Source organism: Lactuca serriola, chromosome 8, assembly GCF_051521515.1.
Source record: "Lactuca serriola cultivar US96UC23 chromosome 8, Lser_US96UC23_V15, whole genome shotgun sequence".
Classification (NCBI taxonomy): Eukaryota; Viridiplantae; Streptophyta; class Magnoliopsida; order Asterales; family Asteraceae; genus Lactuca; species Lactuca serriola.
The window spans coordinates 176,190,981-176,216,451 of NC_136415.1; the positions used below are offsets into that span (position 1 = coordinate 176,190,981).

The following is a 25,471-nucleotide window of genomic DNA, read 5'->3' on the forward strand; positions in this document are numbered from 1 at the left end:
TTACACTTAATAAATATAGGAAAACATGAAATGACTAAAATGCGCCTCGTGTGAGGGACACATAATGGTGGTTAACGGATCTAGTGAAATAGTAACAAAGATAGGGACGAAATGTGTGACACTTATAATAGAGACCAATTTTGATAAAAATGAAAAACTAGGACTACAACTTTAGAATTACGCCAACTATAGGGACCATTTCTATAATTTAGTCTTGATTGAATAAAATATTACCACGTCCTTGGACTCTCCTGCTTTATAGCTTCTCTCTTCATTCCATCTATACTTAGAAACTTAACGATTCATACACCTCCAATTCGATTTGATAATCAGTTTTTTTTTTTCCCGGCAGAGCAGCCATGGGATCACCTACGACCACCGAAGAGGCTGATAAAAAGAGCCTCATTAAATCCTCTTCTTCCGTCTCCAACTCCTTCCGCCTCCGTTCTCCCTCCCTCAACTCCGTACGCCTCCGCCGTATCTTCGATTTATTTGATACAGATCACGACTCGTTCATCTCCGTCGACGAACTCAACCGCGCTTTGGTAGTCGTCGGCCTTGAAACCAACGTCTCGGAGCTCGATTCTGTCATTAAATCCTACATTCAGCCCGGCAACGAAGGTCTCACCTTCGACGACTTCCAGGCGTTGCACAAGTCCCTTGGCGACCTCTTCTTTGAGGACGGTGGTGGTGGAGAGGAGGAGGATGCCGGAAACGAGGACCGTAGCCAGCAGGAAGAGACGGATCTGACGGAGGCATTCAAAGTGTTTGATGAGGACGGAGATGGATTCATATCGGCGAAGGAGTTGCAGGTGGTTCTGGAAAAACTAGGGTTTGCGGAGGCGAGTGAGATGGGGAGGGTGGAGATGATGATATCGTCGGTTGATCGGAATGCTGACGGAGTGGTCGACTTCTCGGAATTTAAGGACATGATGAAGAATATGTCGCTTAAATAGGTAACTCTTCTTCATTCATTTTTCAGTTTTACTGTTATTAGTTTTTTTTTTTTTTTTTCCTAATTAATTGTTTTTTTGTAAATTTTTCTTCACCATTATTTGTAATTTTATTTTAATTATGACGTCAGTCTTGTATAAGAAAATATGTAACCTTGTTTTGTTGAAGAAATAAAATGTTATTGCAATTACTTGGAGATGGAATATGTTTGTGCATTGGTATTGAAACCTTGTCTGTTGGATGTTAAATATCCTCGTTGTTAGACCAGAGTATGGAAAACATAAACGAAATCAATGAAGCAATAAGACAAGGACAATATCTTTTAATGACAATAGACCCCACTATTTGTCTATTTTTGTTGTTCGTTGAAAGGCTAAGACCCTTCGAGAATCTCCTCAAACCTAGAGAATGTAAGCAACCATCCCACAATCTCGTCTCGGGAACATAAAGTGATGCTTGTAAGCATGTTTCAGTAATGAATTGGAAGAGCCGAAAGAGAGATTAGCCAGAAAATCAAAAGCCAAATAACATATTTATAGCACCCAAATTCCAACTGTTGCAACTCTTGACGAAAAGTTGCAATTGTTCGAAAATACCTGTCAAAACGGGTGAGTATATAACAAAAAAAAAAAAAAAAAAAAAAAAAAAAACTCCTAAACATAGCCACCTTTTAAAGTTCCCTCCATTTTTTCTTTTAAATATTTGAATGGATTTTAAAGTAATAAACTCAATAAAATTTACTTATGTGGGACTAGTTGCTAACTGCTAATGCAAGATATCAACCTTTTTACAAAATAATGTGATAAAAATTGTAATTGCTCCACTGATTGTGAAAATAATCCTAAAAGATATATATAGAATCAAAAACGGAAAAAAATCGTCACTAAATCCCTAATTGACAAATCTTGTTTGTCGAAAAAATTTGTCTTGTTTGCAACTTAGCGGTAGACTTGTCAAAAATTAGTGATGATTTTAGTACCCCGTATGTGTAGTTAGTGAGTCATATACTTTACAAAAATCATTGTTTATGATCAAAGTTTATACTTATTACAAATGTCAACCAATAATTCTTCGATAAAAGTACATTGATAGCCGCTAATAATAATTATGTTTTTTGCATTTTGGGTACAATTTAGGACAAAACGACTTGTATGTATGTATGTGTATGCATGTATATATTAGTTTATGGTGTTGATTCATTTGTTTTATTAGTCGATCAGATCAGATGAGTCTACATCCTCAACTTTTTGCAATTGTTACTGTTTCTTTGATTTTTGCTTCATGAGTTTTTGGTTTTTATATGAGTTTGATTATAGATGTGTTTCAGATTTATTATTGGAATGATAGGTGGTATTGTGTTGCATTTTGGGTGATTTTGTGGTCATGGATTTGTGGTCGGGGATGGTGACCGGAGGTGGCACTAGAAACTTGATTTGAGACCAAAAATGGTATGGGAACCGGAAGAAGATTAAGATGGGGTAACTGACCAAATTAAATAAAAAGTTAGAACTAAACATGTAATTTTAAGAAAACTAAAGGGACCATCATTCTATTTCTGTTGATTTTTTAGGTTTTAGGGTTTTAAATCTTTATGCATTTTCTATTGATTTTCATATATATATATATATATATATATATATATATATATATATATATATATATATATATATATATATATATATATATATATATAGAGAGAGAGAGAGAGAGAGAGAGAGAGAGTAAATTACATAAACCGTCTCTGGTCCAAGTGCCAAATTGCACGTTCAGTCTCTATTTTTGAAAATTAACTCGGACCGTCCCTCATGTATTTAAATACTACCCGCCCAGTCCTTATTGTCTTTAGACGTTAGTTTTCTCCGTTTGGGTGCCCCATGTGCCTTGCACGCAGGGGTATTTCGTCATTTCATGTTGTGTAATCATATTAAAGTTGTTTCCTCTCCCCTGCTTTCATTTATCTTCGTCAGTCTCTTCCGCATTACTTATCCCCCCTTTCGTTCTTCGATTACGCTTCTCCAACCAACAAAAATGGCAATTAGATTCAATTATGGAGCTGAAGTTGTGATTTGTACCTCATGGAGCAAGAACAACCCTGGAAAACGTTACTATGCTTGTTCTAACCCGATTAATTTTGATTTATTGATAAATCTAATCTAATCTCCTAATTTCTCCTAATTTCTGTAATTTTTAGCATTGTTAGATGTTTCTACACTTACTTTGCAGGCTCGTGGTTGCAATTTCATTGGTTGGGTGGTGGAGGATCATAAATGTTCTTATATGAATGTTAGGATGAAGCTTGAACAACAAAATCTAAAACTAAAGTTGTATCTAGCTATTAGTTGGTTTCTGTTTGTGTCAATTTTGGTGTATAAAGTATAGTATAAGTTATCAGATACGTTCACCTTTGAGTTGTACAAACTGAAGTTGGATGTATCAGTTTGCATGTTAACAAAGATATATTCTTTTTTGGGTAATTGCCAAACATGTATTCATACCACAACAATAATTTATATCATACATTACGTTATCAAATCATTACAAACATGAATTCATACATCAACAACCTAATTAATCATGAAGTCATTCAAACCATTACAAACATTCATCCAATCAACATAGTTTGAAGTACATCACCATCATAGTTAAAGAAGTAGCACACCATTAGTTCAAACTGAAATTACAGATCCAAAATACATGAAACAACATTGTTTCAAGTACATCAAAAGAATTAGCCAACCAAAATACATGAATGTAATATACAAACACTAAACCATCATACTTTTCCCCTTGCTCACAGCACCTGAGTTTTGTCACACACCAGCATTCGGTCCTACATTACTACCACTGACCTGTGATCCTCCCACTGCCTGCCCCTTGTAGCTCCTACCATTATGCCCAACATTTCCACAATTTGAACTTCTAATTGTTCTGGTCCCTCTAGCACTTTCATCTTCAGTACCAGATGTTATTCTTTTCTTTTTGGCCTACCAATAGGCACATGATGTTTTGGTGGTAGTAACTTTGTTGGACATGCATTTTTTTTCCCACATCATCCTCTTATTAATTGGTTCATTTTTAAAGGCATACACTTATTTCCATGTCTTTAACCAATATCTTGGGTGAACCCCTGTTTTAGGTATCCCAACATTCTTATTATTTCTCCTCATATCCCATATAGCTACAATTGTGTGCTTGCATGACATGCTAGTGACCCCCCACTTGTTACATGAGCTTGTATGTTGTGCTATGTCAACTACACATTGGTCCACACCTTCACCACCTGTAACCTGATACTTCCCATTTCCACAAAATGCAACCCTATACTCTGCAGCTTCAACTTTGATCTTCTCTAGAGTCTTGGTAGCTATAGGAGTTAGTGGGCAAAAACATTTGTCAATTGTCTTTTGGATAATAACAAGCTTCTTCATTATGTAATCTCTAATAAATTCCAAGCAACTTATAATTTGTTTGTCACGACCCTTGACAAGTTTGCTATTCAATGTCTCACAAAGGTTGTTTAACAATGCATCACAATATGCTCTTCCTGTAGAATAACAATGTTACATCATAATTTTCAATAATCTTTTAAGATGCATACAATCAACAATGTTGAAGAATTCTAACATGTATAACTTACCTGTGAAGTAAGACCTGGACCAATGTTGGGGTGGAATGGCTTTAATCCATTTATATGCATCATTGTTCAATTTTTTCAGTTCCTCCACTGCAAGATTGAATTGTTGTACAGTTGATGTTGTTGCATATCTACAGAGACAATCTTTAAAATCCTTGGCCCTCCACTTCCGCTTCATATTCTCATGGATAGGAAAAAGGCAAAATCTATTTTCTGCACATGGAAACAATTTTGCAAATGCAGGGAAAACACCCTACAACACAAACATAGTCAACTTTATATAATTAGTACAAATAATATAAAGGTTAAGTAGTTAAACTGTTTATATTATTACCTTCTGCATATCAGTTATAAATGTGAAGTTTGAATTAGTAGTCAAATCCAAATCATCACCAAGATTTCTTAGAAACCATGTCCAAGAGTTGTAGTTCTCATACTCTACAACACCATATGCCATTGGCTAAGGGCAGTTGTTTCCATCTAATCCCTATAACAGTAAGAACAAATTAGGTTAACATCTATAGGTCATATGTAAGATTAAGAAGTTAAACCGTGTATGCTATTACTTACCACTGCTATTATAATTATACTAGGGTAGGGATCCTTCATGAATCCACCATCCAGTCCAAGAAAGTCCATTTTCCCTGCTATAAAACCTAGTTTTAGTGGCCCAAGACACACACACGCATATATATATATATACGTATAAAAATCCTAGTATCTGATGCAGGGTTGGAAGCATTATCCACTTGAAGCTTGACGGTTGTGTTTGGGTTTCGAGTTTGAACCTTAATATATAATATTGACCCTCAAAATAAACCCATAATAGTTTATAGGGATTTTTCTAAACAATTTCATTTCTGACATCTAAATTTGGTATTTCTTCTCTAGCTGGTCCTTTAAAGCCCTGTTTGGTATTTCTGGGTTAGACTTCAACTGCTCAAGTATTTGTTTGGAAAGAAATTGTAATTACAAGCTTTGATTTTTCTTTTTTGGAGACATTTATTCTCATTTTCATACATTTTCACTGTCCAATCATCATCCTTTTTCCATTTACTTACTAAAAGTTTCCAAGGGCACTTATTGCTTTCATCTACTTTCACTGAACTTTTCTTTTTACTGGACCCACCTTTACAACTACACTTACTTGGTCCTCCTTTTTCACATGCTTGACTAGGTCCACCATTCATGTTACTTTGATTGGCCCTATTTTTTTCCCACTAGTTTTTCTTGGTCCACCTTTCCTACAAGTCTCAAGTATCCCCATATGTGGTGTTGTTCCTTTACATACTACCCTGACCCTGTTTTTATCATTCTTGAAAATATCCAGTTCTCTTCTTATCTCTATTGCATGTAAGTAAATTCTGTCTTTTGCTTCCCGAGAACTTGAGAATGTTTGAAGTATTTAGAAAGGGTCACTCACTTGAGCTGCATCATTTATCTGTGCCCTTTCAGCAGTCCGAATTTTATTTCTTCTTTTACTCATTTACCCTTCATCAGATGATGACTCATATTGTAGAACATCAGTGTTGATCACATCCATTTTCTCATCAGACATTACTACATTCTCTATTGTAATAGGGTATCACCAACCCACTCCAAATTATCATCAATGTTGAGGTAAAAATCATGCATGTCCACCATAGGATCATCCAACAAGTTATCCTCATCGACAATGAAATCTCTATCATCACTATGACTTGAATCTCCACTACCCTTACTATCACTAGACCCACCTAAGGGTTCACTAAAGGTTTCCACAATAGGGGGTTCCACCTTTGGTTATTTCATAGATTTAACTCCAATAGGGGATTCCATTCTAGGGGTGAAACATGTGTAACATCAATATGACTAGGTAATTACATACTAGGTTCCATTCCATTCTAGGGGGTGAAACATGTGCAACATTAATATGACTAGGGAATTCCATGCTAAGTTCCACCATTGGGGTTTGCATGCTTGGTTCTAAAATTAGGGGGGGGGGTGTTCAAATGTGGTTGTTTAAATTAAGAAGGGGATTCAATAATCTCTTCAATCATGAGTTTTGCAGGGTTAGGAGACATAACATATATATGCAATTTGGTACACCAAAATTCTATATACACTTCTATAAGCTTGTGTGAAGCAACGTAGGACCTTAAGTGGTTGACCTCTTGGTATCTACCCAATGCAAACAACCCAAAATTTACATCCCCTAATAGTCGTGTAAAGTGTAATACATAATCTTACCTTCTTCAACGCAACCAACTCCTCCATCATATCATCAATTTCGTGAACAAATAACAAATCACTATCGATCAAGTCCAAAAATTTGTGTTGTCCCTTTATGTATTTTCTCCCAGGAAATTTGGTAAACTCTTCTTTATAGTGTAAGCGTATACTAAAAATAGTTGGATTTCCACCTTCACAAGAAAAAACAACAATATTTTCAAAATCAGGGACAAAATGATCAAGAACAGAGCATAAAATGGTTAGCTTTCCTTACCGTAACTGGATTCCAAATCGATTTCATCCATCTTTGGTCGTATTCACCACCCACTCATCTTCACTTTTGATGAAAAACTAGGGTTTTTGTGAGACGAGAAAGGTTTTGATCAGTGACTGGGTATAAAATGTTTGGGTGAACTGGATATGGCGTCATACGCAGTCGATAATATACACGCGACATGAAATGACGAAAATACCCCAACATTCAAGGCATGTGGGGCACCAAAACGTAGAAACCTAACGTCTAACAACAATAGGGACTGGGCTGGTAGTATTTAAATGCATGAGGGACGGTCCGAGCAAATGTTCAAAAATAGGGATTGAACGTGCAATTTGGCACTTGAACGAGGGATGATTCGTGTAATTTACCCATATATATATATATATATATATATATATATATATATATATATATATATATATATTATTCAAAGAAAATTGTACCCCATGTATGCTAGATAGGTTCATAACCTTGGAAAACAACTTTGCATGATTATTAGACAAACATAGATACAAGGTTATTAGGGTTGCATGTACACTTAGGAAGTGTTAGAATGCTCAAAACTCATCAGTGGTATCAGAGACTAGGCTTGCTTGTTTGATTTTTCTGCAAACTGCTTGAAAAATCGAGCTTTCTGCTTTCTGCTCGTATGAACTCGCCGATTCCATGGGGGGACTCGACGAGTCCATGACCAAATGCAAGCTACTCGTCGAGTCAGTTCATGCACTCGACGAGTAGAGGCTGTAGTTTTCAAAATTTCGATTTTTGTTGCTGGAAATGGACTAGGAACATTGCCCTAAACTGTTTTGGTGTTTTAAAACTTCTTTTAGTTGGTGTAATGTTCATGTTAATCCATTTACAATGACAAATTATCAAAATTACATGTTTTCAAGTGTAATTTTTTATTCATGAAAGAGTTCATATTCATATTCTTGATCTTATGATGTTTAGATGATCATAGGAATTATTTGTAACCTATGTGGTAGATTAGTTCATGATCATTATGTGTTTTAATGGATTCCACAACTTGTCCCCAAGTTATGGAAAACCAAAAGTCACTTTGTTTTTAAAGCCATTAAAAGAACACATGGGTTATAAAATGAAGAGTCTTCATTTTTAATACTCTAATTAACTCATAAGTTACAAGAAATGAAAAGTTTTGAAAGTTTACAAAACTTGCCCTCAAGTTTTGGAACAAGTAAAGTCATATTAAAACTTTAGTTCCAACCCTTAGAATTTTATAAGTTAAAATTCAACCCTTATACTTATAATATTATAAGTTAATAATAATAATAATAATAATAATAATAATAATAATAATAATAATAATAATAATATATATATATATATATATATATGTATGTATAAGATCAAAGTCGTCTTACCGCTAGTATGCCTCATTCACGAAGCCAGTCTATAAGGTGAGTATAAGGTTTTTGCCTATAAAATGGCAACTTAATGGGTGTCCACTCTCACCCACCGCTTGCTTGACTGGTGGAGGGTCGTTAGCCGAACGGGTATGACAAGGACTTATAAATTCTCATTAAAAGTATAATGATAATTATAAAGTAACTAAATGTTTTATTAAATTCCTAATCTTAGTTACTTTAGGTAAAATGTGAATAAGGTGCTAATCCATGAAATTACACTTTACACTTTGTCTAAGTCGTTAGTGGAGCGTGTGTGGTTAACCGGCACACTAACTTGAACTTAACAAGGTAGGTAAAGGGTGACTTAATGTTTATCATAGTATCGATGGAGCGTGTGTGGTTAACCGGCACATCGATTGAGGGGTAATACATTAAGGGTACCAAGTAATTTGCATGGTTACTTCACACCTCGTTTTGTGATCCTCGGCATCCCAGTCACAAAATTGGAGGGCGCACTCGAGATTGAAACATGCCTTTGAAAAGTTCATTGAATCTCAAAAGAATATAGGAGTTTCTAAGAACCAAATTAAATATTTTAATATTTCGTATTTGGAGGAAATTGGTGAATCGTCATTCACCTACCTCTCAAATATGTTATTACTTAGAGTACGGTATACCTCTTCTAAGTATAATATATTGTGATTGAGTCCTAGCCTTAATACTACATTTGGGTGTTTTATTAAGGACTATCTCTATCTCTATTTCTAAACTAAACTTTTCTTTTCATATGTCTGCAAACACTGTTGCTTCTGGCTCTAATCCTAATGGCTCCTTTTCTCTAATGAACTTATGTGGGAAAGTCAATTTTGATGGATCCAACTTTAATGAATGGATCAGAAACATCCGAATGATTACCCGCTACGAGGACAAAGAATATGTCCTCGATAAGGAGCTTAAGGAGATTGATGAGACGGTTGCTAATCCTGAAGAGATCGCTAACTTTAGGGCACATGAAAGGGATGATACCAAGGTGGCATGCATCATGATGGCAACCATGACAGCCGACCTCCAAAAGTCCTACGAGGACTTCTACCCTTTTGAAATGCACCAAGATTTGATGGAAAGATACCATCAAAGTTCAAGACAAGAGAGGTATGAAATCATCTCCTCCATGATAACAACCCGAATGAAGGATGGTGAACTCATCACCGGTCACATGCAGAAAATACAAAGATTTGTGGACCGTTTGTTGAAGCTTAATGTGAACTTCCCCGAGAAGCTTGCAATAGATATCATTTTGCACTCCTTACCTTCATGTTATGATCAATTCCGCATGACATACCACATGAACAAGGAAGAGGTCACTCTCAACAAACTTCAAGGACTCTTAAAGACCGTGGAAAGTGGTCTTAAGGGTAAGGCGATTGTTACTACTCCTACTCCTACCAACTCCGCCCCTGTCTTGGCAATCGGGAAAGGACGAGGGAAGAAGAGAAAGAGTTCTTCGAAGGGTACCAAGGCTAGGACCCTTGATGGCTCTTATTCAAGTAGAACCAAGAAAGGTTTCATCACTCCTTCTTCTGACCCAAAAGAGGCTGAATGCTTCTATTTCCATGAAAAGGCACATTGGAAGCGGAACTGCCCAAAGTACCAGCAAGATGTGAAGGATGGGAAAGTCAAACCCAACCATGCATGTATTTACACTATCTTATCTAATAACTCACCCCGTTCTAACTCATGGGTCCTTGATACCGGTTGTGGTATTCATATCTGTTCTGATTTACAGGGACTAAGAAGAAGTGAGAATGTGGAGCAAGGAAGAATAAACTTGATCATGGGAAACAGGAAAGCTTCACCTATCACCAAGATTGGAGTTTATACTTTATCGCTAAGTAGTGGGTTTAGTTTAGATTTGAATAAATGTTGTTATTCGCCAGAAATGGCAAGAAATATTATTTCCTTTCATGCATTGTATAAACAAGGTTTTACCTTTTCATTTGATAATGAAGTTTGTTCGATTAATGCTTTCTTTAATAATATTCTTTATTTTAAAGCATTACCTTCTGATGGTGTATATGAAACTATATCTGTGGTTGATAACTTAGGAAATAATGTTTTGTGTATTGATTCTCCTAATAATAATAACTTGGATAAAGCATCATTATGGCACTGTCGTCTTGGACATATAAGCAAGACACGCATAGGCCAACTCCAAAAGGATGGAGTCTTGGAGTCATTTAACCTAAAGTCAGATGATAGTTGCGAATCATGCTTACTTCGAAAAATGACAAAGTCACCCTTCATAGGTTCTTGTGAGAGGGGTGAAGGTTTGTTGGACCTTATACACACGGATGTGTGTGGACCATTCAAACATGCCACAAGGGATGCTAATCGTTATTATTTGACTTTTACTGATGATTACAGTAGATATGGATATGTCTACTTAATCAAGCATAAGTCAGAAACTTTCGAAAGGTTTAAGGAATTTAAACATGAAGTCGAGAATCAATTGGGCATGAACATTAAGATGCTTCGATCCGATCGAGGTGGTGAGTATCTTAGTTCAGAGTTCCTCGACTATCTTAGGGAATGTGGGATCGTCTCACAATTGACACCTCCCAGGACACCGCAGTTGAATGGTGTAGCTGAGAGGCGTGAACCTTGTTGGATATGGTTCGTTCCATGATGAGTCGAGCTTCGCTACCAATCTCATTCTGGGGGTATGCCTTAGAGACAGCTGCCCATATCCTTAATCTAGTCCCTACAAAGAAAGTTGCCAAAAATCCTCACGAGATGTGTACTGGTAAAGTACCCAAACTAGACCACATAAAGATTTGGGGTTGCGAGGCTTTTGTGAGGTGCGAGTCTCATGATAAGCTAGAACCCCGAAGCGAGAGGTGTATTTTCATCGGGTACTCACAAAGATCCTTTGGTTACCTTTTCTACAGACCTAGTGATAATGTGGTCTTTGTAGCAAGAAGAGGAGTCTTTTGAGAGAGAGAGAGAGAGAGAGAGAGAGAGAGAGTTTATAAGCCAAGGAGACAGTGGGAGGCAAGTTGACCTTGAAGAACATAAAGAGTCAAGTGGTGAAGGAACTTCAAACCCTAGCCCTCAACTTGAGGAGGAAACTCTTTTTGAACCAATTGACGAGTTTGTACCTCTGAGGCGTTCCACGAGAGTTAGGAATGCACCTGAGCATTACTATGGTTTCCATATTACTGCGGAAGGTGAGACACTTATTAGTAATGAGACACTAGTAGGTCTGGATGAACCTAACAGCTACGCGGAAGCCATGGCAGGCCATAGGTCTGCTAAATGGAAAGAGGCTATGGATAGCGAGATACAATCCATGTATGACAATCAAGTTTGGAACTTGGTTGAGAATGTACCAGGTCGTAAGACTGTAGGGTGCAAATGGATCTTCAAGAAGAAGACCGACATGGATGGTAATGTACACACTTATAAGGCTCAACTGGTTGCAAAGGGCTTCTCTCAAACTCCTGGAGTGGATTATGATGAGACTTTTTCTCCAATAGCCAAGACTAAGTCTATTAGGGTTATGTTAGCCATAGCTGCATTTCATGACTATGAAATATGGCAAATGGATGTCAAAACTGCTTTCCTTAATGGAAAGTTGACTGAAGATGTTTACATGAGTCAGCCAGAAGGTTTTGTTAGTAACGAGTACCCTAATAGAGTGTGTAAGCTTGAGAAATCCATTTATGGATTAAAGCAAGCACCTCGCAGATGGAATCTTTGCTTTGATGAGAAAGTCAAGGAATTTGGCTTTTCTAGGAGTGAAGATGAATCTTGTGTGTATGTCAAGGCTGGTGGGAGTATAGTTAGCTTTTTGGTATTGTATGTGGATGACATACTACTCATAGGAAATGACATCCCAACTCTGCAGGAAGTTAAGTCCTGGCTTGGGAAGTGTTTCTCTATGAAGGACCTAGGAGAAGCTGGCTATATTCTAGGGATAAGGATTTTGAGAGACCGGAGTAAAAGACTAATTGGACTTAGTCAAAGTACCTACTTGGACAAGGTGTTGAAGAGATTCAGCATGCAAAACTCCAAGAAAAGAGAGTTACCCATCCAGAGTAATGCTAGATTAAGTAAGACACAAAGCCCTAGTACTGAGGCTGAGATAGCAGAAATGAGTCGAGTACCTTATGCTTCGGCAGTAGGCTCGATCATGTATGCTATGACTTGTACTCGACCTGATGTAGCCTTTTCCTTGAGCATGGTTAGCAGGTATCAGGGGAACCCTGGCAAGGCTCACTGGACTACGGTAAAGAATATCCTCAAGTACCTACGGAGGACTAAGGACTGGGTCCTTACCCTCGGTGGGAGTGATGACTTGAGAGTTGTAGGGTATTGTGATGCTGGTTTCCAGACTGAAAGGGATAATTTCCGCTCTCATTCGGGCTGGGTCTTCACCCTAAACGGAGATGCAATCACTTGGAAGAGTTCCAAGCAGGAGACAGTGGCTGATTCCACTTTTGAATCAGAGTATATAGCAGCGAGCGAGGCAGCAAAGGAGGCTATATGGCTGAAGAACTTCATAGGAGACCTTGGAGTAGTACCAGCCATAAAGGAGCCCATGGAAATTTTCTGTGATATTGAAAGTGTTGTTGCCTTAGCCAAGGAACCAAGGGATCACGGGAGATCTAGACACATTGACATAAAATATCATTTTATCAGACATCGTGTAGAAGAAGGAATCCTCGTGGCAAAGAGGGTATCATCGGATGAGAACCCAGCAGATCCCTTCACGAAGGGACTGAGTATGGTTAAGCATCTCCAACATGCTCAGAGCATAGGGCTGAAGGACGACATAAGTTTTAGTAGTTAGATAAATTATGAAATTTGTAAAGTGTAATTGACATTTTATGATGAATAAAAGTTGTGTTTATTCATGAGTAAAGTGTTGCTATCTTTTGTCAATCGTTTACTATAATTTCTTTTGCATGTTTTGACTTCCAGAATAGTATGTTGTGGTTTCACATATTATTCAAATTTTCCACAATCAGTCATATGTTGGAAGTAGATATGAAGTAAGACTGTCATGAAGTTGGTTGTAGGTGTTAGGATATAAGACAACGCTTCATGAGTGCTCATAAGTTCTGAGTATTGGAATCAACCCATGCTCATTGGAATCACTTCATGGAATTTTATCTCGAGTGATCGTGAGATAGTAATATCATATAAGTCTTCAAACCTAGAGATATGATTTGTTGCCTATGAATTGATTATGCATTGATTGTATGAAAACACATTGGTAACTCGATGTTACAAACATGCTTTTGTGTATAATTCAACTAGTAGTAGAACAACATATGAGTCGAAGTTTATCTGTTCCTTCTTGGATTAGAAGCTGATATCTGGGCCCCTCAATGATTTTGTTTTGACCTATGTACTGGGCCCAGTCAGACCTAAGTTGATGTGTTTAATTAAGTTCATTGTCAAACAAATCGGGAATCGGGAAACAAACTGCTGAACAATAAGTAAGACATTGTTCCATGTAATTGTCCGGCTGATATCTAGAACAGAGGATTATGTGATCACTTATCTTAAATGGCGTATCAACATCTTCTCAGTTCCGAGCGACCTTGAAAGAGCTACGATGGCCGATCGGTTCCTGAAGTATTGCAGTTATAGTTATTAGACTTATCCAAGTGGGAGACTATTGGATAAGGTGTCTAAGTCCATAACTATTTCTGGTAAGTACTTGACCCGACCCGGCATGCTCCATTTGGGTTGCATGGCACCATGCAATTGGATAAACTAAATGAGAGAAATAACACATATGGTGTATTAATATATTATAAGTTCTAATATATTAATAATATTATTTAATTAGTTTTGATCAAGAATTAATTTATAATTAATTAAGTGATCAAAAGATAACTAATTAAATATATGGGTAGATTATGTAAATCTTCCATATCTTATATAGTGGGCTAAGAGGCTCCATGGATTATCAAGTTGGGTTACACCCATAAGATGCTCCATGGATGCTCCATCGAGTTAACCCATGGATCAAGAAATGAAGAGTCATGGAACATTAGGGTTTACCTAATGTCACACACTATATAAACAATGTAACTCTCCAAAAAATCGGCGACACTAAGAAACAAGAGGGCTTGGCCGATTTTGCATGTGTTAGAGTATTCTCTCAAGTTTATTCTTTGCATTTGGTGTTGTGTGAAGCATTTGAGGCATCACACATGAGGTGCTAGGCTCACAAGGTTTCAAGGAACACTTTCAACAACAAGGTATGTAGTTCTATCTTTTATTCAAAGAAAATTGTACCCCATGTATGCTAGATAGGTTCATAACCTTGGAAAACAACTTTGCATGATTATTAGACAAACATAGATCCAAGGTTATTAGGGTTGCATATACACTTAGGAAGTGTTAGAATGCTCAAAACCCATCAATCACATCATCATCATCATGAGTTTTTAGCTTCTTATCATCAACCCTTGTGTTTGGCCTCTGGGAATCAGAATTTGAATTCTGAGAGTTGAACTTTTTTTGGTTGGATGAATTTTGAGAGTTGAAGCTCTGTTGATTGTTGTTTCCTCCTTGGAATTTTCCATGGTTTTGATGATAGTGTTGGGGTTGTTATTAACTTTGTGCTCTGAAGTTCCCAGTTGGCTTGTACACAAACTTCTTGAAGTTTGAATCGAACTTAGACAGGAGTACCAAGCATTCTTCATAATCATTTTCCTCATTGACTTAAGGAGATTCCATAGTTTTTCCAATGACGGATTGTTGATTAGCCATGTACCCATTTGCTATCTGAAGAGGTTGTTAAGTTGACATGTAAGGATTCTGATTATACTGTTAGCCATACTTGAACTTTGATAAGGATATGCTCCCTATCCTTGGTTGGAAAACTAATTAGCAAAGTGGTTTAGGTTTCGATTATGATGAGCAACCAAGTTTTAGGAATGATTTTCCATGGACGCTGAATTTCCCATGACAAGTCCTTGATTCTCAAAGGGAGTTCCATGAGTTATCTTGTTGACCTTAGGCTCATTTTGTTGAAGTTCAGTGTACAGATCAAACAAGTACATGGTGTCTAAGTTGATTGTAGTTTGCAGTATAATCATGTGTATTTATCACATTTAGGAGATAGATTGTTCAGGAATTTCATATTGAAATCATCTTGCAATCTTTCACTTTTTAGCTTCGTCACCCTATTCACAACAATGTTGTACCTGGAATATGCATCAAAGAGAGTTTCATTAGGTAAAATTTTAAAGTTCTCCATGTCTATCAAAGCAGATTTCTTCCTGTTTGCAAGAATCTTATCAGTTCCCTCAAACTGTTTCCTGAGTGCACTTCAAACATTGAAAGGTGTTCCCTTATCTTCATCAGGAAGTTTCACATAGATGTCATGAGGAATTCCAAATAAGAGTTCTTTCTTTGCCTTAGTCTCAAATTTCTTGATTTTTCTTTCACGAAGTTAAGCAGCAGGAGAAAAAGTTATAGAAATGACTTTGGAGGTTTCGGGTGAAACATCGGCATCAGGAACCTTAGTATCTCTTATGAATTCTAGAGTATGTTTCCCAATGGAAATGAAGGTCCAGATATTAGAGTCACGACCTTCCAAGTAGTACTTGATACGATCTGCCCATGAAGAGTATTCACTTGGCACAAGGATAGGTGCATGATTTCCTGCACCAAGACTATTTGCAACTAAAACTGAATAGAGAACATTTTGGTTTTGATTCACACTTGCAATTGAGAACAAGTCATGCTAGTCTGAAACTTAAAAAATATTTTTGTGAAAAAAAAGTTTTAAGTCTCAAATTCGATGACACAAGCTCTGATACCAACTGAAAAGATGAGAAATTCATTTGCTTTGATACCAACTAAATAAATGTGAAAAATCCAGTAAACCTAGACTTGACGAATCCAAGTCATGAAAATACTGAAATAGAGTTTCAGAATCATCAAGTGGAAAGTAATGTCGAAAAGAAAGTGTTGTGAATCACCAAGTTAATGATAAAAACATTTTTATGCTCAAGATCAATGATGCAAAAGTACCTCATATTCATAAAGATTCATTTACAAGTGTTTGAATGTAAAACCCGCTAAAACTCTCATGTGGCTCTCTAAAAACTAGTCTAAACAGCAATTGAGCAGAATGAGCAGAAATGAACAGAATTGAGTGAGGAAGAGCAACTTTATAATGGATCCCAAGGGGATTATTTATAGACTTTAGAAAAGCTTATGACATGGCTTGACCAATCAGGTGTTGACATGTCATCATGTCTTAATCATCAGTTGACACCTTTTCCCTACTTAATGGAGAATGGATGGAATATTCCAGTTCTGTTAATATTCTGTTAGCATTCTATCCAAGTTATGAGTCATCATAATTCTTGAGCCTTCTTGATCAACATTGAAAATATGATGAGCACCATAAGCATCATATTGCTCAATTGTCTTCTAAGATGTCATCAACTTCTAGAAGTGTTGTTGATCAAGTTGAGTTGTTTCTTGAATGGTGGACAGTATCTTGAACTTGAAGATGTACACCTGCTTGTTCAAGATGGACCTTGGAAAAAAATTCATATGCCTTTGAGCATTTAGACATGCCTTCATTGTACATGATGAGTCATGTGCAACCTTGTTGAGCCATCAATGTGATCATATTGATCCATTGACTTGAGGTGAGACACCAAGTATTCTTGTTAATCCATCAATGTCTTGATGCTCCACATATGATCTAGATGTGCCATCTGATATCACGATCATCCAAATTGCTTTCTTTAAGTTCTCCATGTTCAGCAAGTGCTCCATGTCAACAAGTAGTGCTCCAACATATGACTCTTCAAACATTTGTTGAATCTTCAGGATCTTTCCTACCTGAAACATTATGTTAATGTTTGTTAGAGAGATATATATAAGTAGACTCAACTTATTTCAAGTGACAATCACATAAAAATATTTTTCAACAATGTAGACCTTGGTTGGTCCATCCTTTGCTAAATTATTCCTTTTGATTAAGGATTAATCACCTTTTTAAGACTTTAGTCTAAGTCTTGGGCCTAAAAGATTTGCATTCTAGCCCTAGTCATATAAGGTGAGTCAAGATTGTCATCTCAAGGCATTTAGGACTTAGGTATTATTGAATCAATGGAAAGGTTATGAGCCTTTGAAGCCATTGTCGGTGTCATGAGTGATGGTGATGTCATTTTTGAGTTAGGTTAACATGTTTAGGGAAAGTTTATGAGCCTTTGAATCCTATGGTTACATTCTTGTACTAATTTTACTCAAGTAACATGGATGATCAGTCCACGTTGTCACGTGGTAAATGTACACAACCTCTTGATAATATAGTACCAAGCTTGAATATTAATAAAACATCTGATTTTTTTTTAAATAGTCAGTTCACCATTCTATTGATAGTACTTTTGATACATCACCTTTGTTAAATGAGGCTAACAATGACGAAAACTTTACACAAAAGTGGGCCTAAACCTAGAGTTGCTTGATAGGGTGTGATTATCCGCTTGGAGTTAGATCACATTTCCCCTACCCTTGATGTGCCTTGTTCTACCTTTTCTCCTTGTTCTATGATTAAAAGTGGCACAAATTTTGTGTATGCCAGGTTCAGGTGATTGGCCTCCCGTCTTATGCTTCTAGAACATAAGCTCTATTTTGATGTGTCTCCATGATCTTGTACGGGCCCTCCCAGGTAACACTTAACTTCCCCTAGGGTTATGCATGGCTGAACTCGTTCTTCCTCAACACCCATTCGCCTACCTTCAAAACTTTATCATTGATACAAAGAAACTGATTGGGTCATGCTTCGGAGCCTTGTGAGTACATAGGGTTTTCAACCCACAGTTATATAATTAAATTTCTTTTAAATATATGTTTTATATTGAACAATTTGTTGGATTAGGTGTCTAAGTTCATAACTATTTTTGGAATGTACTTGACCCGGTTGGCATGGTCCATTTGGGTTGCATGGCATTGCAACACTCGGATAGACTAAATGAGAGAAATGACCCTTAAGGATTATTAATATATGATAAGCTCTAATATATTAATAATATTATTTAATTAGTATTGATCAAATAATTAATTTGGAATTAATTAAGTGATCAAAAAGAGACTAATTAAATATACGGGGTTGATTGTGTAAATCATACATTCTTGTATAGTGGGCTAATGATCCATGGCTTATATGAATTGGGCTAAACCTATAAGGTGCTCCATGGATAGTCCATGGGAGTTATAAACCCATGGATCATGGAATATGGAAATCCATGACAATTAGGGTTTACATGGTGTAACCCTACTTGTGACACAACTATATAAAGACCCCAAGTCTAGAAAAATCGGCCACTACAAGCAAGTGTAAGAGGGCTAGCCGAATTTTGAGTGTATGTGTACTTTTCTCAAGGTTATTCCAAGTGTTGTGGTGTTGTGTGAGACATTTGAGGCATCACACTTGAGGTGTTAGGCTCACAAGGTTCTCAAGGAATCCAAACAACAAAAAGGTATGTACTTCAACTAGCTATTATGTTTAAAAGTTCCCCATGCCATGCTAGTTAGGTTAATAACCTTGGAAATCAAATTTGCATGTATCTTAGTAAAACATGGGTCGAAGATTTCTAGGGTTGCATGTATACCTTAGGAGTGTTAGAATGCTCAAAACCCAACAGTATTATTCCAACTACCCGTTCTCGTTATTCTTACTCTCTGATCCCAAAATGATGTTCTCAAGGTACCTACCCTAAAGGATCTATATAAGTTATGGGTAGACAATATTGCTTTGGTGATTTCATCACGATATATGTCAATTAGGAAAGCATGAGTGGGATAGGGTACCCGAATAAACATTGTTTCCTTTTCCTTGAAAAGCATGATTATTAACACTTACAGGTGGCGAGCCTGTTAGTGTTTCAGAAGACTGTCTAGAATAGTCAGTGATTGTCATCCATACTCTCGTAGATGACTGGTCCTAGTAGTACAATAGTGCAATGCATGTCCTCTCACCATTATTTATTTTCCCCCAACCCTTCAATACCTAATACAATTTAAATATGATAAAATAAATATACAAGTAAAATCATATCAGATATTTGCATCTAGCACAGATATCAAGAACATAGATAATAAGCACATATAGCATGTATTTATCTAAATACTTTGTATCTATGTGAAGGATGAAAGTAACTATACACTCACTTGTTAAAAGTGAATGATTTGCGATTAGGGCAGCACTTCGCCTAACACCTTAGGTTTTCCTTTCAAAATACCTAGATAAAAATATTACTAAGTCTTAGTCTTATTTTTCTTGCGAATATAATAATGATAGTCTAGATTCCTCAATAATCTCAATCAATAATGATCTATAGCTGAAAGGGAATAACCAAGTAAGATCATATCGGAGGTAGGATGCAATTGGTATAAAGAGTATACTTTTTAGAAATCTCATTTTAAACACCTCACTAAATCTAGTCTAGACATCACCCACATAAGTAGATCAATCCGTATTATGACATGAAATCATTGATAAATCCTATTTATAGGTTCATAAAAATGATTATAAACATAAAAATAAGTTACACTTAGAGTAATATAAGTGCAACTTAACTTACAGAGTTTTCTGACAGAAGCCCGAAAAGTTCGCACGCAGAACTCCAACCCAGAAGCTTTTATTTGTCGGGCTCTCCAATTCCCCAAGGATTTTTCAAATACTTCTAAAATCTAAAGAAATTCATACTCAATATCTCAAAAGAATGCAAAGAGAATTTAGAGTTGTTGAGAGGAATTGAGATGTTGCGGCTGTTATTTAAAGGCAAATTTTGGGGAAAGCGAGTCGTGCCTAGACAAGGGGCGGACCGCATCCTGGCTTGGTGAACAAGGGCTTCCTCTGAAAATTTGACATGTGGCGATCAGTTTGTGGTGCTACATCGCATTGCCAAGCCAATTTTCTTGATTTCAAAAAATCATCTCTCTCATACGAGCTTCGTTTTTTACGTTCATTATATCCACATATAGGTATTTCCTAGTACTATAACTTTCATTTTGAATTCGTTGGCTAATTCCTACTACATTTTAATTTTAATAGTCTATGAATATTACAATACAAAAGACCATGCAAAAATCATAACTCCTTCATACAAACTTCGTTCCCGATTCTCTTTATATCGACATACTCCTACTCACAAGATATTCAACTCGCATTTACATTGTTTTGGCTAACAATCAACCCATTTTAATTTTGATTCATGTGTCCACACTGTTGCGCCGAAACTTTGAAGAATCATAACTACCTTAGGCCAATAAGAAACTGATATCTAATTCACCATTTACAACACACTCTGTCATATGGGGCTAAGCTTGAAACTTCTAAGAATCATAACTTCTTCATATGAAGTCAGATTTAAGCATTCCTTATATCTCCGGGATCATCATCACGACTACCTCAACTTTCATCAAGGTTATTTATTCTAAATAATATTTTATTGTTAATACTTATTTTAGCCCTGATTATTAACTTTTAATATATGTTTTTACGCAAATGTGATATACACACGATATTCATCCAAATTCCACATACATAATATATAAACACATATATTCAAATAATTCTCTTTCATTTATTTATAAAAGGTTATAATTGTCAAGCGATTTAAATACATATTTTATAATTATGTTTAGCGAGAAACACGGGCATTACATGATTGACTTCGACAAGAGAAGGAACGGATAAAAGGGTGGATGTGTTTTGGGTTGACATCAGAGGGATAGTTGCAGGTACCGGTGGAGTTGGTGGCGACCGGAGGCCGGAATCGGAGATGGAGAAGACTCGATGAAGTTGAAGAATCGGTTATAAATGTCTGGGAGAGAGATGAAAGTGTGGGTGGAACGACACCTAATTTCTTTTATATTTTTCTTTCATAAGTAAATAATAAATCAAGGTTATTTATTCTAAATAATATTTTATTGTTAATACTTATTTTAGCCCTGATTATTAACTTTTAATATATGTTTTTACGCAAATGTGATATACACACGATATTCATCCAAATTCCACATACATAATATATAAACACATATATTCAAATAATTCTCTTTCATTTATTTATAAAAGGTTATAATTGTCAAGCGATTTAAATACATATTTTATAATTATGTTTAGCGAGAAACACGGGCATTACATGATTGACTTCGACAAGAGAAGGAACGGATAAAAGGGTGGATGTGTTTTGGGTTGACATCAGAGGGATAGTTGCAGGTACCGGTGGAGTTGGTGGCGACCGGAGGCCGGAATCGGAGATGGAGAAGACTCGATGAAGTTGAAGAATCGGTTATAAATGTCTGGGAGAGAGATGAAAGTGTGGGTGGAACGACACCTAATTTCTTTTATATTTTTCTTTCATAAGTAAATAATAAATAAACAATTAAAGTTATATATATATATATATATATATATATATATATATATATATATATATATATATATATATATATATATATATATATATGTCATTTTAAGTCGGTAAGTGACCAACGATGCAACAAATTCGTCAGGACTCCACATATGGAAAATCCGAAATAAGGACTAAACACACATTAGCAAATTACCACAAGGACTATTTGTGTAATTTACTCTAATAATAATAATAATAATAATAATAATAATAATAATAATAATAATAAAGATTAAAGAATATAAAATTAAGAAATTAAGGAGAAGTTATAATTAGTAACGAGATTAGTAACGAGAAAGGATGCATATAGACTCATTCCTACAATATTTGCCTAGTTTCATCCTTTGATGTAAGTGATTGCCTAGTTTCATGTAATCGATGTTAGATTTCTGGTGAGGGGAAGAGAGAGAGAACTCTATTAGCATTTAGGAGGAATTTGGAAAGGGAGAGGAAATAAATATAGTCGACAAGAATAACTCTTTCCTGAAAATGCAGAGGAAACAAATGTCTTCAAGAATAACTATTATACTTTTAACTTTAAAAGAAAATACATTTTAATAAAGGATAATAACTTAAAACGATAAAATATTTTTGGATTTGTACATATTTAGTCATTGTGTTTTTTTTCGTCTATATTAACCCTTTCAACTTGTTAAACTGTACACATTCAGTCATTAAGACCAGTTACTCCAAATAAGCCGGTAAAAAATGACTTAAAAGGATAATATATATTTCTCACATTATACACATTTAGTCTTTATTTTTATTTTATGTTTTTGCACATTTAGTCATTGATTTTTTTATTGCAAAATAAGTCATTGTTCAGTTTGTTCACATTCAATATTTATAACTGATTTCTTTAAATTTTTCTCATATGATCCTACGTGAGACAATCGTTAATGAAGTATTTGGGTTGTTGATGCTTATGTCCATCACGGCCTCGGCTGTTTGGTTTCTTAGGTCTTGTGGTTTGGCTTATATATTTTGTTATGAACTTTGTAATTTCTTCATATGATCTCGGATTTGAACGACCATAATATCCACACGTTCGTATTTGAGTCTACTTATTAAGATTAATCTCATTAAAAAATAATACATTTTTACTTATGATTTTATAATAAAAAGGTTCATACATACCTTCATAAAGACCACATGGGTATAAAATCATAATTAAAATCATATTACTTTTTGTAAAAAGAACGCTTATATTCGTGAGTTATTTGTGATTTATGAATGTTTTTTTATAAAATCATAAGTAAAAATATATTAGTTTTTAACCGGAATAATCTTAACGAAAGTTGTAGTAGACTCAAATACAAACGTGTGAATATAAAGATTGTAAAAATTTGAGATCGTATGAAGAAGTTACTACATTCAAAGCACAAGACCTAAGTCAAACCACAAGATCTAAGCAAAAATGCAGCCATGTTGCGATGGACATAAGCATCAACAACCTCAAACACCTCATTAATGATTATCTCACATAGGATGACGTGAGAAAAACCTAAAGAAATCAGTTATAAGTATTGAATATGTACAAAAACAACAATGACTTATTTTACAATAAAAAATAATATATTAAGGACTATATGTGTGAAAAAATATTAATTAGTAAATGTGTAGAAAGTGATAAATATATTGCCCTTTTAAGTCATTTTTACCGGCTTACCTAGAGAAACCGGTCATAAAAACTGAATATGTACAGTTTAACAAGTTGAATGGATAAATATTAACGAAAAAAACACAACGACCAAATGTGTACAAATAAAAAATATATATGTTACCCTTTTAGTTGAATCTTTGATAATGTATTGGTGAAACAATCTAATATGTATACATATAATTTCATATTTGTGTATGTATATTATGAACAAATTCCTTGCAGTAAATTTATTATATAATATTTCATTTATGTTTGTTTTTTTAAACATTTATTGTTTTTAAGGGTAATCAATTATAGGATGTGTACACATTTAGTCTGTAAACTTATATTTATGTTCGATCTACTATTAAACTTCTTCAGATTGTCAAGAAAAAATTAGGGAAAACGACACAAATGTCGTACAATGTTTTTAGGGTTGGTCGATTCAGTCCCTAATTTTTTTGTCGGGCATTACGAGTCCCTAAACTAGGATACAACATGCTCTTTTAGTCTCTGTCAACCTATAATAGTCAGTTCACTATACGACAGTGACCATTTAGACCAAAACAAAACTTACATTGTACCCTATAAATCCAAAAAAATAAGTTTGGTGATCAAGTGCAGTCTCACCTTCATCTCCAACCAATACCATCCTTATTCCACCTTCCTCACATAAACAATACACCATCCATCCCTATGTCCCAGCTTCCCGATACTCCATCAGCACTGACCCAACCATCATCATCGTCTTCCATTCCCAACAATATCTCCCTATCCGCTTCGTCAATTCCATCAATCCCATGGCCATCATCATCGTCATCCATGCAGATATAATCACCAATCTCACCCCTTTTACGTTGAGATCCCCCTCCCTCCTTCATCAATTCATGCCGCCCAAAATTGCATTGTGTTAGATCTTGGTGATGGTTGCATGTTTGCTCTCCTTTGTCTATTATGCAAAGAATTTATATAATACTCTTCAATTCCACCATTCCCTTGTCTACTAAATCCTCTGTAAAATTTTAGCTGGTTTAAGCTAATAGTTGCAGATTTTGATATTCTTTTGTAGGCTCGAAACTTGCAGTTTTTTTTATTTTTTCTCACTTTGGTTAATACACTGTGAATCATATTGATCATGATAATGGCATGAACTTTGGTTAATTGTGGTTATTACTCGGTTAATACTTGTATCTCGTGATAGGATGAAACATCTGATGTTCCATTACACTATTCGTAGTTGTGTGAATACTTGAATTATGCATCATCATTACGCTATCAGAACATGGAATGAGGAAAGAAAAACAATGGTACTTTATGGAAGATGCATCACTGGAATTGGCGAGATAATTGTGGTTGTAAAAGAAAATTTGCATTGGTTTCAATATGGTATTTGTTGATGCAATTGACAAGATAATCCCTGAACTTATTTTTTTTGGATTTATAGGGGCGCAACATGAGTTTTTGGTCTAAATGCTCACTTAACCGGATATTACAGGTTGACAGGGACTAAAAGAGCAGGTGGTCTCCTAGTTTAAGGATCTATAAAGCCTGACAAAAACTTTAGGGACTAAATCGACCAACCCTATAAACTTTTTAGGAAATTTGTATCATTTTCCCAAAAAATTATAACCAGATATTATTGGTTTTTATGTATACATTGAGTCACTAAATTTTTTGTACACATTTACTCACTAATCTTTGTTTTTCTACAAACATAATCACTAATATTTTTGTATATATTTTATCATTAATCTTACATAACTTTTCACAAAATACTTTTTTTTAAAATGCATATATTTACATAATTTGCTTAAAATAAACATATTTACATATAAATAAGTCATTTTTACAAATAAATATGTGCTTTTATATATAAATATACATTTTAATATATTTACATATAAATAGTGTAAC

At 35.4% G+C, this 25,471-nt stretch overlaps 2 protein-coding genes across 2 annotated transcripts; one reads left to right on the forward strand and one right to left on the reverse strand.

The window, feature by feature from the left end:
* Window positions 1-309: 309 nt before the first annotated feature.
* Window positions 310-1,125, forward strand: LOC145069365 (calcium-binding protein CML42-like). Its single transcript, XM_079016286.1, has one exon. The coding sequence runs from the start codon at window positions 360-362 to the stop codon at window positions 954-956; it is 597 nt and encodes a 198-aa protein (XP_078872412.1). The 5' UTR covers window positions 310-359; the 3' UTR covers window positions 957-1,125.
* Window positions 1,126-4,043: 2,918 nt separating this feature from the next.
* LOC145067634 (uncharacterized) lies at window positions 4,044-5,045 on the reverse strand. Its single transcript, XM_079014730.1, has 3 exons — window positions 4,923-5,045; window positions 4,592-4,841; window positions 4,044-4,498 (listed from the first exon to the last, which is right to left on the reverse strand). Exons 1-3 carry the CDS (start codon window positions 5,043-5,045, stop codon window positions 4,044-4,046), a joined length of 828 nt encoding a protein of 275 aa, XP_078870856.1.
* Window positions 5,046-25,471: the final 20,426 nt, after the last annotated feature.

Excerpts from the sequence above, each read along its gene's own strand:
- LOC145067634 (XM_079014730.1), bottom strand. The coding sequence starts at position 5,045 with ATGGCATATGGTGTTGTAGAGTATGAGAACTACAACTCTTGGACATGG. Across the intron at positions 4,842-4,922 it reads TTATAACTGATATGCAGAAG|GGTGTTTTCCCTGCATTTGC; the intron begins GTAATAATATAA and ends TTTGTGTTGTAG. Across the intron at positions 4,499-4,591 it reads GTCCAGGTCTTACTTCACAG|GAAGAGCATATTGTGATGCA; the intron begins GTAAGTTATACA and ends GTTATTCTACAG.
- LOC145069365 (XM_079016286.1), top strand. The coding sequence starts at position 360 with ATGGGATCACCTACGACCACCGAAGAGGCTGATAAAAAGAGCCTCATT.